The following is a 13,430-nucleotide window of genomic DNA, read 5'->3' on the forward strand; positions in this document are numbered from 1 at the left end:
AACCGTCAGTACCCTTCACAATTGCATGAAGGGGGCTATTTATAGGACTTGAACGTCATGTTTGTGGATAAGAATCCACGATTTGAACCTATCTTCAGTTAGAAATGGTTCTCCCATGTTTAAGGATAACCCCAAGGCAGTTAGGAAGCCAATGGATAGCACGAAACTCGAAGAAAACATCAAAAACCACGTCATCAGCTTCTCGGCGTGCGAGACACCCTGAGGTGTCTCGAAATTCGAGACACACTGAGCTCGTCGTTTTGTCATCCTGTCGCTTCTTCATTCCATCGTTTCGTGCACTCCTTTGCTTCCTTTTGGCATCAGATAATCTTACTTGACTCGGATGATGACGTTCATTGCCTTCTCTTCGTCTCGAGCTGTGTTCCGGGAACCCATAGGCTTGGTCCGAAAGTTCAGGCGATGTTCGATCAGTTCAGGCGGACTTCAGAACATGGTACGAAGAACGAATTATAACTTTCAAACCGTAAGTTCGAATTGGACGAATTATATATAAAAATCGCCTATCTCGACGAGATGGCGCCAACCAAACCATAAAGTTTGGTTTGCCGCCATCAAATTTTGCTAAATTCCCTCCGGTTTGAGAGATATCAGCGTTTTCATCAGTTTTGAGCTTCTTTACAATCTATAGGTAATTTTTTATGCCAACAGAGAGAGCGCGAAAGAGGCATTCAAAAGCCTTCACACCCCCAATCCTCTTCTATCTACTTCTTTATTACTAAAGGAGAACAACAAAACAGTTAATAAAAACAATAACCTAAGATTATAAACAATAAAAAAAATTAAATGAATAACCAACCCACTCTCTCCCACGTTTCCCTCATCTCCGCTGCGGTTTTCCTTTTCCCCATTTTCTTTATCTGCTTCGTCTGCTCCGTTGTGGTTTCCCCTTTCCCCATTTCATCTTCTTCCCTCTTCAACAAATTCCCATCTCATCTTTCCGCCATCAAGCACCTCCTCGCAGAACCCAAAACCCTAGAAATGGCGAAGGATCACAACAGATCCATACCAAAAGACAAAGGCGATGACGACGACGAAGATTTCAAGGACCATTATCGAATATCCAAGAGGAAGAAGGATTTAATTTCCATTTATTTCTTCGTAATATTGTTATTCATATCCAGATTCCACCGCCAAGAGGAAGAAGGATTTAATTTCCATTTATTTCTTCGTAATATTGTTATTCATATCCAGATTCCACCGTTTTCTTTGGATTTTGTTTCTAATTTTTGGGTTTTATGTGGGATTCATTGAAGTCGGTGTCAATGGATGGAGAGGGGCTGGGAGGGATCGCTCAAAAGATGGTTGATTTCATCTCTGATCATCAGAAGAGATTAAAGAATTCCCCTTTCCTAGCCAATTTAAGGTAAATTAGGGTTTTTTGTTGAAAAGTAAATTTAGTCAAGTAGGTTTATAACTAAACATAAGAGTTTATCTCATCTCGTATATGTTTATCAAAATATGCTACTGTTTGTAGATTATGCATTTAGATTTATAAATCCGACTAAGAAAATTTCTGATAGGTAGCATGTCTAACCTTCGCATGATTAATGATATGATTTTGATGTAGAATGTACATGTGAACTGTGTAGTTATTGTTATTACTGCTATATAGTCTTCTTAAAAACCCTGTAATATTGACATTCTTTCAAAGGCTGTAACCTTCACATGAGTTTCAAAATATTGAAAAGATATTTCTTGAAAAGGTTATGCTGGAATTTTCAATATCTTTGTTGTTTTGAAATATTGCAAAACTTCAATAGAAAACTGCAGTTGTGCAGTCAAAAAGACTGCGTTTTTGTAGTTAGTAAAACTGTAATATCACAGTTTGAAAACTGCAGCGAATACCTCAATGTAAGCATCAAATTAAGGAAAACCGCACAGAAAGCCTCAATGCTTTGCGTTCTTAATTCTTCCAAGGACTCTTCCATTCAGCCAATGAACTCTATCATGGCATCCATTAATCTGTGAGTTCTGGAGTTACAATTGTTCTGGAGTTACCATTGTCTCTTTATTTCTATATGTTTCTTACTACTTTCGCAATCCATATTATCAGTATACTCTGCATGATTTTTTTTATCTATTACTATCTCAGCACAAACAACAATCATTTTCTGGAAGTTTATCATTTTGATTGTATTATTCCATCATGTGCTCCTTCCGATGGTTTGTCTTCTGGATGAAATACTACTACCCTTTAGAAAACAAACATTCCGTTGAAGTTGTTTTATATAGTTTTGCTTGCATTAGCTCATTGAAGAAAATTAATATAAATTGAAGATTGCAAGTTTCTACCATCTATTTACCCAATGATCTTCATTTCTGCAGTATATGCGAAAAACAATATTAAGAATCATCTTTTTATTTTCAATCAAGCTAAACTATTTTTTGGTTTTCATATTTGTTAGAAACTAGATTGTTGTTGCAGTTTTAGTAACAAATAAGAGATCCAGTTTGAGCTTATGGACAAATCATTGTTTTTATTGTATTTTTGAAATATTGAAAATATATTTCTTGAAAAGGTTATGCTGGAATTTTCAATATCTTTGTTGTTTTGAAATACTGTAAAACTTCAATAGAAAACTGTAGCTGTGCAGTCAAAAAGACTGTGTTTCTGTAGTTAGTAAAACTGAAATATCACAGTTCGAAAACTGCAGCGAACTTTATTCTCAAGGCCTAGCTATGAAAGGGTAGAATTGGTGCATGTTTGAGAAAAAAGAGTAAAGGGAAAGAAAGAAAGCTTTCTTTGATTTCTATCTCCCTCGAGAGACAATCTCCTGTAAATCTATCTTTAATCACATGTAAATCAATCTTTATCATGCGAAATTAACTGTTAATTAGTCTAAAATTAAATAAAAAATAATGAGAATACCCATTTAATTTCCATTTATTTCTTCGTAATATTGTTATTCATATCCAGATTCCACCGTTTTCTTTGGATTTTGTTTCTAATTTTTAGGTTTTATGTGGGGTTCAATGAAGTCGGTGTCGACGGATGGAGAGGGACTGGGAGGGATCGCTCAAAAGATGGCTGATTTAATCTCTGATCATCAGAAGAGATTAAAGAATTCTCCTTTCCCAGCCAATTTAAGGTAAATTAGGGTTTTTGTTGAAAAGTAAAATTGATGTTCTGTTTATACATGAAAATGTTACACATTAAAGTGTTTGTGAGATTAATAAATTAATTGAATAGTTACAAACACTAATCTAATCTGTGATGGTATGTCAAAAGCTGGAATTGTCATTTTAGGAATTGGGCACTTTGTAACATAGATTTTGTTGAAGAAATCTTGGAGGTTGGAGTTTGATTAGTGTAATTTGCCAACTTTTTCATGGGCTAAAGAGAAGACAATAGTATGTTGTGTTCAATTAAAAATTCTCTTGATCCGTATATTGATATTTAGATTTTAAGACCCTAAATATTGACATATTATCATCAAATATAGTTGAAGATGAACTTTTAGGAGACCAAGAGAAGGTGGACGAAGAAAGCCTAAATCCAGAGAACCAATAATTCTCTCTTTCCATTCAATCGAGCAACAATTTATCTCATTTCCCTCTTATTTTGTAGGGTAGTTTAAGCCCTAATTTGAATAAGGATCTTATATGTTGTCTGTATAAGTTTTTGATTCCTTATTTGTTGTTTTTTCTGTAATTCAACTGTTGGAAGTTTGGTTCTAGGGTTCTTTTGGCTTGATTTGAGGCACGTGAAGATTTCAAAAACTATTATGATGAAATGTATGTAGACATTGAATTATTTGAAAGTCTTTTAACTTAAACTGTTGGATTTTAGCCCCGTTTTCACAAATTTGTAATTGGAATTATTACTACTTCAGTGAGTCTATTGAACTTTTATTGCTGATTGGTTTCTATTCTTAATTGATGCAGATCGATAATCAGAGAGACTCACAAGAAATTTGACATCGGTACAATTTTTGTATCCTTTGCGTTCACATATAATTTCTATCTTGATTTATCATTCACATATCATTTCTATAGTTTCTTTACACTCACAAAACATAGCCGCTTGAAGTATAGGAGCTTCTCCTCTGTCCAATATGTTTCAGATCGATAATATTATCAAGAGGCCCTTCATAATTTCACGTCTAGACGAAACATGTTCTCATTTGTTCTTAAATTGTGATTATCTTTCTTCTCTTTGGAGATCTCTTTTGCATAACTTTTAAGTTCATGAAAATATTGACGACCTAAGAGGTTTATGGCCTTGGTGGAGAATTGATAAAATTCCTGAATATAAAAGAGTTTGTTGGTGTATTTTTGTGGATGCATTATTATGGTTGGTTTGGCATGAACGTAATAACAGAATTTTTAAGAATAAAAAGAGTCATGCTCTGGAAAATTGGGTAAAGATTAAACACTTTTGCTTTTTTTGGATGGATAATGTTCCCTGCAGATTCCAGGAGCTAATGTGCAACAGCAGGCACAAAAAAAGGAGGATAGAAAATGTTGATCCTGTTGTTGCTGCTGTCAATGGCCCTCCTGTTGTTGCCGATATGGTAACTGATACAAATGATGCTACTGGGCTAAATAGTAGCTGATACAAAGCTGTGTATATTGTTGCTGATGACCCGGTTACATTTCTGGTGTTGCGTCTACAAATCTCTTATTTGTATAAAAACTATGTTTCCATGTGCAGGTTGCTTTTGTAATTTTTTCTGATGTATAGAATTTTCACTAAATATAAGTGTGTTTTGTGCTTAAGATTTGGAAACTTTGTTTGTTAGTAGTAACATTTGTTTGGGGCTGTTAACAATGTATGTAACCAACCTGTCAGCAAGTAAGGGAAGGTGGCAGGGGATTTATGGTATCAAATGCTTGCTTCGTTATATCATATACTTCAAGCGGATATGTTTCAGGTTTAATATGAATCTATAAAAGAAACATGAATCTGTTACATTGTTCCTTCTTTCTTTAGTTGTTTTTGAATTTAACATTGTCATAATAACTTAAGTTTTACGCATTACAACAAACATCTGAAGAAGTTTAAATATGATTCTTTGGGTTCCTCTCTAGCATAATGTACATCTATATGTTTTAGAATGATTTTATGTCAAAGACCGCGAAAGAATAAACAAAAAAAAATCTTTTAGGATCCGTACTTTGCACGGGTCTAAATACTAGTAAATAGTAATTATATAAAATGGTAAACTTCAAAAATATTTTTATATATTGAAAATTTTCTTTGCAAATTCTTCATTTAATAGAATTTCAAGAAATTGTTGTGCATTTCTGAATGGTTTAAGGATATGACATAATTTAACTTAAAAAGAAGATCATCCTGGCCATAAATGAGTGAATGAGAGTGGACTACAAGTGTAAGTTTAAAAACTATAGAACTTCTTATTGCCTTCGTGTATGACTCTGTGCTCTTAGAGCGTCTCCAAGAGCCTCCCAAGGAGGCTCCTAAGAGTTATGTGATAAGGAAAAAGCTCCTAAGATATTCTAACAAACTCTCAAGCACCCTCCTAAGTCCTAGTTGGCAGTGGGGCCCACCATGGAGCTCCTAAGAGCTTCACAAATTTGTGGAGTACTTGAGAGCTCCTAAGAGCAAGTGCAACAATCTCCTAGTAGGGAGCTCTTGTTGGAGTGCTCTCAAGCATGGGGCCCACTTAGGAGCTTCCTACTAGGAGAAATATTCTAACAAACTCCCAATTAGGAATTTAAATATTATTTAAAAATCAATTCTTCTACCTCTAACATTTTATAAATATTATTTTTTAGTAGCCCCCCACCCTTAGGAGCTCCCAAGTGCTCCACAAATCTGTGGAGCTCTTAGGAGCTTCATGGTGGACCCCACCGCTAACTAGGACTTAAGAGCCTCCTTGGGAGCTGGTTGGAGCATGTTGGGAGCTTTTCTTTGCCACATCACCCTCAGGAGCCTCTTTGGTAGGCTACTACACTTGCTTTAAGGGGTGGGTGCCTACTAAAAATTATTTTTTATTAGATTTATTATTTTAAAATATATTTATAAACTATTATTTTTAGAGGAATAAAATTTTTAAATATTATTTAAACTCCTAGCCGGGAGTTTGTTAGAATATTTCTCCTACGCCCCTAAGTGGAGCGCCGTACTTAGAGAGCACTCCAACCAAACTCACTACTAGAAGTTTGTTGGAGATGCTCTGATCTTCTTCGCTTTCGGCCTCAACCGTCTTAAATCTCGCACGCTGTTGAGCCATGGCCCATACTTATTCTACTGACACGCACCGTACAAAACCACGAGCAACTTTGTGTCTCACTTCCCTTGTACCTTTCCTGCCCCCTCTCTCTTTCTCTCTCCACTGATCACACCCGCTCCCTCTTTTATTATTTTCACCGATCAATTCAATTCAATCCAATGCAGCGCCCTTTATTGCTCCTTCCCCACCTCCCTCGTTCCCATCGCCCAAAAAGAAAACCAGATAAACAAAATCACAACTCCCGATGCCCCAAATCAATCGTCCATTCTCCCCTTCATCAAAACACGACAACAATCACGCGGCAGTCTTTTATCGATCTCTTTTACTCGCCAACTCAAAAAGCCCAAGCCCATCATGGCCGCTTCCTCTTACCCTTCATCAAAAAAGCCCAAGCGCCGCAGGCACAAAGATAACACCTCTCCACCTCCGCCTCGGCGAGCTCCCCTGCCTCATTCCGCCGACTGGGCCCCGGCTTGATGCTCCCCCATGGACTCCCCGGCCCCACCTACGCCGCCGCTCCTCCTCACGCCACCACCCGTCGAGCTACACGAAGTTCAACTCCGCCCTCAACGCCGGCCTTCTCAACCCAATGTCCCCTCCTCCTACGCTCGACAAGCAAATCTCTCGATCGAGCCCAACCCTCTTCGATATGATGGCCAACGAGCACGATTACCACCCCAGATCCAACCCGAACCCGGCTCAAAACCCAAACCGCCAGCTTCTCCTCCAAGATCGGATTGCTGAGATCCTGGCCACCTCGAGCCCCGGCAACCAGTTCAACGACCTCGACTCGAGCGACGTGCGCCTGACTCTCAGCTCGAAGGACGGCCTTGTCTTTTCCCTCAACGTCCACCGCCAGATTCTGGTTGCCCACAGCAGGTTCTTCGCCGGGAAGCTCTCCGATCGCTGGTCGAAGCAGCAGCGGTCTCTGCCGCATTTGGTCGAGATCTCCGACTGCGACGATGTCGAGGTCTACATCGAGACGCTGCGCCTGATGTACTGCAGGGATTTGCGGAGGCGGCTGATGAGGGAGGACGTGAGCAAGGTGCTTGGCATCTTGAAAGTCTCGGCTGCGATCTGTATTCAGAATGGCCTGAGGGTGTTGACTTCAGAACTCCTCAGTGCTTCGAGAGTCAAAGCCGCTAAGAAGAAAGCTGGAAAAGCTCCTCAACCACGTGTACCAGTGCCATACACATATTTAATGGCCTGGTTCGTGTTGCATTGCCCTTCATTAATGACGGGAGTGCATGAAGGGGGTGATGCTTATACTCCCTTCGTACAAAGATTGGAGTCGGCCACGTGGACTAGTTCTTATATAGTCAGGGCTCGACAGCTTCTATCCCGAGAGGATAATTACCAGGTTTTCTGCTGTGCTCCTAACTTTGACGGGGCTGATGTTAAGGATGCTCGTTTCATGGATTTGCTTTTTGAAGGCTCGTCTTCTTTGGAAGAGGGTATATTCAGCTGGCTTCTTATGATCAGGTTGGGCTACCTGGTCTATCGCTCACGGGAGAAGTGCGTAATCGAGCCTTACATGCCTTCTCGGTTCGCGAGACAGTTTGGATATGACCAACTCTATGTTGGCAATCCTAACCCGGCGTTAGCTCAGATTGGGAATTTATACGAAGGAGCTCGCGCATGGTACCTTTTCTCCGTCGGGGGAACCCATGCGCAATTCACTTTACCCCATTCATCACCTGGCTGCTCTACTGTTATGGACTTCCGCCAGTGGTTTGTTGAAGCTTCTCGGATTCCGGAATATGACGTTCGTCAGATCGCCGATGAGTTCCTCCGAACTTGGGCCGCGCAAACGGAGCTATCTTCGATGCACGCAAAAATCCCAGCGATGTATAGGTACGAGGTGAGCCGAGTAACGGCGAGATTGCTCGTTGGAATCGGAAAGGGGCAGATTTTGGTTTCGAAAGAGGTTCGGTGCCTGCTGCTGAGGACTTGGCTTGAGGCCTTTTACGAGGATTTTGGATGGATGAGGAGGGCTTGCAAATGATTGGATCGGCACTCGATTGAGGATGGATTGGGGAATACCATACTGACGTTGCCGATGGCGATGCAGCAGGAGATATTGCTGGCTTGGTTCGATCGGTTCCTGAACTGCGGAGACGACTGTCCAAATATTCAAAGGGGATTTGGGGAATTGAAGAGGGAAAGCCAATTGATGATTCTCCTGAAGAAAAGACCACTGAGGAGATTCCTGCAGAAGAGCCCGTTCCTACACCTCGTTCTTTAAGATCGGGTAAGGAAGCTCTTTCTGCTGCTGAGCAAGGTGAGTATGACAGGAGAATCCGTAAGCGAATACCTGTCATGGCCAAGAATTCCAAGAGGGCCAAAATAATGGGGGATGCGATGAAGTCGGCGCTCGTTGAGCGTTCTACTGACGGAGAGGACGAAATGCCCCAATCGATCCCCTCAGTTCCTGAAGACGACGCAGCAGCTGAGGATCGCTGCTGTCTGCGAGAACTCTTGATGAGAAAATTGAAGGATCTTTGTTTTAGTTTCAGCTGTAAAAGATTCGTTGCTTGTTATCGTCTTTTGGGGTTTTTTCCCCCCTCATTGTTGTAATTGGTGGTGAAACGTTTTCATTGTAGCTTGCTATAGATTAATTTGGCACCTGTTAATGGTAGTAGAAAGCGCAGGAGGGTTTTTAACACATCTTGCTATTGATGACTTTGTTTCTAGTTATATTATTTTAGACCCAATGCGGTTTGCTTAGGATTGCTCAATGTGTAGTGCCGTGGTAGTCCTGCTGAGATCATTTCTGACCGAATGATTTGGTGAGGTGAAACCGTTGGCAACGATTTGCTTTTGAGTCTACAGAGAAGTCGGTGACAAAAAGGTCTCCAGGCCTGAAGGCTACTTGGCTTGGCGATCTTGTGTGGTTCTTTTAGGATTTTCACATGCCGCTCACAAAATCAAGGAGGGGATTTGTTGCATACGGTCGGAGCTTAACAAGGCAAATTGGATTGATATGTAGCCTGCATTTCTAACCATGTGGTTTTCTAAAAGCCTCTTCTACGGAAACCGTTTCAAGATTGCTTTCAAGAATCGCTATGGAGGGAACGGGCACATGGAGAACAACTGCAGGCGTCGTCCGATTCCTACAGGAATGGGTGTAGGCATTCAAAAATGTCAAAAATTCGAAATGTGAAAAGGAGGGTCAGGAGAACGAACCCCTTCTCAATCAGAGACGAGGTTCGTTGCTTAGTGAAGATCAACCTTGAGAACGAGAGTCGCCACGCAGCAGAGCTTAACATCAAAAGATAAAGTTCATTATTGAATGAAACTGATCCACGGGATTTGGAGCTCGTCATTGGATACGAGGTTCGAGGTTCACTAGTGAATACGAGGTTCGGAGCTTGCCATTGGATACGAGGTTCGAGGTTCACTAGTGGATATGGGATTCAAAGCTCGTCATTGGACACGAGGTTCGAAGCTCATTACCAGACGTAGAACTCATTAGTGAAGATGAGGTTCGTCAAAAAGAAACTTTCAAGACTTGCTATGTAGTTGGACTCAGTTGTCAAAGATGAATTTCGTTAGTGAAAACGAGGTTCGTCAAACGAAGTCAGTGAAGACAAAATTCGTCGGAAGAAGCTGGTCTACTACAAGGTTTGCTTGGTAAGACGAACATCGAGGCTCGTCTTACTTGATGGACTCTGTTTCAATTAAAGACGAGGTTCGTCATCCACGTGGGATTTACCTGTAACGGCTCCAAAGACTTAGTTAACCACGTGGGCTAATCTTCAGGAGCACATTACGGTGTGTGCTGATTTGAGGGAGACTGTTACGCCCCTCTACCCATGATTATAGCATGTCAGTTATGTGCTTAAAACCCTATAAATAGCCATCGATGACTAGAGAGAAATGGGTTGATTGGTTGTTGATTAATTGGAGATTTTAGACTTGGATTTTAAGAAGCATCAGAGATCAAAGTTTCTGCGCACGGATCCGGAGCTCGAACCTCGATTCCAGCCGGCCAACGAACGTCAGAAGCTCCAGCAACCTTGATCTGATCGTCAACGGGAAGCAATCTTGACTCAAGCATCGAGGGAAACATCCTTTCGCTACCAAGAACCCACGTTAAACAAAAGAGAAGCTGAATTAATCTTCTCTTTCTCTGTAATCAAGAGATCGTGAGTGATTGTAAGGGTTTCGTACCAAGTGATCGAACCCAGTTTTTTTAAAACAAGAGAATCAACTCAATCATCAATTTTTTGACCCTACAGACGATGGCGACCACAGTGGGAGTAGCTATTCTTTCCGACGAGGTGGTGGTGGCGCAATCAGACAAGATTGCTATGGGAAGGGACGTCGAGACTCAGATCATCGAATTTTACCAGTCCAAATATAAAGATTTTCTTTCCTCTAGTAAGTCTAGTCCCACGAAGGCACGTAAGTATCGTCGAGTCTCATATGAGACTTCAGCCCAAGTGGCTTCTGATGATTCAACTCGAGTTAGTCTCGAGGAAAAGTCCAAGTCCCTTAAAGAGGAGACTCCAGAAACTAGCCGTCAGGCTAAGAAATGGGTTGTCAAGCAACCTAGCCGAACTTCGGCTTCTACTAGCCAAATTATGGCTTTTGAAAACAAACCTCGTCTAGCTTCGGCTGAGGCAAAGGTTCCTACTGGTTCACTGTCGAGACGCACTCGACAACGTCAGCATCAGAATCAAGCTCGCCGTAGGGCTAGAGCTTTGGTCTTGCTAGACGGTTTTCATTATCGACCGATGGTTGATCAACCTAAAGTTAACAAGTCTGACGAGGGTCAAGTGAATGAGGAACGTCTGAATGACGGACCTCACCTTCGTACCTGAGTAGGATCCGACAACGAACCTCATTCTCAAAAAGAGGTTCAGCAACGAACCTCATGATAAGAGCCAACTGAGGAAGCATAGGCGTCGAGCTCGTTTTACCAACGAATGTCGTCACATGAATGATGGAGTTCGTCAGTCTACCCAAGTTCGCGAAACCTCTATTATTCAGAGGGTCTCACCTGGGTAAAGACAAGATAACAAAGTTGACTGGGGGTTGTCCAGCTGGTGACCTTCGGGATTATCTCACGCGTAAGCACATCATGAGCCAAATGCAATCTCATTGCTGCTGTGAGAAACTCATTTCTGCAGTACTTTCCCAATGTTCATGTGGGGAGTCAACTCATAAGCCTTTAGTCTTCGAATGGTTAAATGAACCATCGACGGTCTCATCATCAAGAAGAAGACGCTTTCGCCCCAAGAAACAAGCATCTAAGAATCGCCATATTGAAGTGACGATCAACATGGCCAGCAAGGGTAAAAGCAAAGTCTCAGCTGAAAATTCTGAGTCTTCTGATTTTGAAAGATCCCCGGATTACGAGAGGCACTCATTGAAAGCCAGGGTGTTTACCAACACACTCGTTCTCGTACTGGAGCAATGATCCCGCTAGATTACCGCAAACTAGTGGGTATATCCTATGATGTAGATGAAGAACCTGAAAATTCTGTCATTGCCACTTCTCAACTCTCCAATACAGACCAAAGCGAGCGAGCAAGTGCTCACATGACAGGAAAAGAGGAAGAGCTCTCGCGGCAGCTAGATGAACAACAATCAACCATTCGTCAACAGCAGGAGTCTATCAGGTATCTGGAAGCAATAGTGGAAAGACTCCGTGAGGAGAAAGAAAAGAAGAAGAAGAAGGTTCATTCCCAAGCTTCGGGATCTAGGCGAAGACGACCTTCACCCATCGATGAAGACCAAATAGCAATGATGAAGACGATGAGGAAAGAATTGTGAAGATTCATTTTGAATCGTCCGAAGCAGAATCTAATCCTCGTACGAAAGAACAGGATTAGAAGTGGGAGGATTTCCAGAAGCAGCTTGACGCACTGAGTCTTCAAGGAAATTTCAAAGAGTTAGGGGTGTCAAGACCTTATCCAAGCGAATAGGATGCGATCTCGTATCCTCCGGAATTCAAACCGCTCAACTTAGTACAATTTTACGACAATGGTTCTTCTACCCAATATATTTATTACTTCCAAGCGCAGATCGGTCATATAGTGGGTAATGACCCCATTATGACTCGATTATTCATTAGCACTCTGAAGGGGGTGGCTTTTGAGTAGTTTCGCAGACTTGAGCCACGGTCAATCCAGAGTTGGAGAGATTTAGAGAGGCTTTTCTTAGCTCGATTCTTCGACGATGACACTGAAGTGTCTATAGCTATACTATTATCTGAGAAGCAAAAGAAGATAGAGTCAGTCGGTGACTTCGTCAAGAGATTCAGAAATCGATCGTTGCATTCACGAGATCAAGTTTCTGAAGCTACTCTCGTGGAGATGTGCCGCAACAATCTTTCTATCAATATCTTATCCAAGATGGGCGCTGTTGAAGCCCGTTCATGGAAAGATTTGGTTTGGCAAGGAGAACAGGTAGAAAACATGCTTAAGAGGATAAGTGCTGAAGAACCTCAAGAGTCCTAGCCTAAAAAGGGAGGTGGTAAAGGCAGATATAATTCCCAGAAATAATCGAAAGGGAAAGACACCTTAGCTGTTGAGACAGCTCCATCCCCGAAATCCTCTACCAAATGAAGGAAAATACTTCCGACAATCGTTTTTAGAAGAAATACGATTTCAAAGATGAACATGTGGTTTCCATTCTTACATCTTGATCAAGATGAATAAGATCAAGCTGTCAGAGGTAAAACGGAACGTAGAAGTGTCAAGAACCGATGATCCTAACTTTTGCATGTATCACAAGATGGTGCATCATCCAACCAAAGCTTGTTACATCCTGAAAGACAAGATTCAAGCTTTGTTAGACGCAGGTGTGATGACCCTTCAAGCTGAGCAAAAGAAGGTATCTGCGAATATGGTCTCGCTTCAGTTTGAAGATTTCGCCGAGGTGCAGGTACAAGACGGTGTGAAACCAATTCCTCAAGCAGAGGCGAGAGTGGTGAACTTCGACCCGCATCAGAAGAAAGAGAAAGGAATGGTCCCTTATACTACCCCTAAAGGTGAATTGATGTGGGTTCATCCTGACTTGCTAATGGACGAACAGTGGACATTGGCAAACTCAAAGAAGCCTAGAGCCACGCGAAGAACCTGCAACGCTGTGTCTGCCATCCCAGATGAGGGGGTTAAAACTACGTCATTTAGCAGTTCTGAAAATGAGCAGCCAGCCTTCGCTGCACAACCTGTACAGATATCAGGAACACGTGGGGGAAAG

General features: G+C 41.6%; 1 protein-coding gene across 1 annotated transcript; it reads left to right on the plus strand.

The window, feature by feature from the left end:
- LOC109839067 (BTB/POZ domain-containing protein At1g63850-like) lies at positions 6,100-9,381 on the plus strand. Its single transcript, XM_020407498.1, is given in 3 exon segments — positions 6,100-7,317; positions 7,948-8,429; positions 9,240-9,381. Coding segments are annotated over 3 exon segments (1,479 nt in total). The 5' UTR covers positions 6,100-6,462.

The sequence above is a fragment of the Asparagus officinalis genome, chromosome 4 (assembly GCF_001876935.1).
Source record: "Asparagus officinalis chromosome 4, Aspof.V1, whole genome shotgun sequence".
NCBI classification, from domain to species: Eukaryota; Viridiplantae; Streptophyta; class Magnoliopsida; order Asparagales; family Asparagaceae; genus Asparagus; species Asparagus officinalis.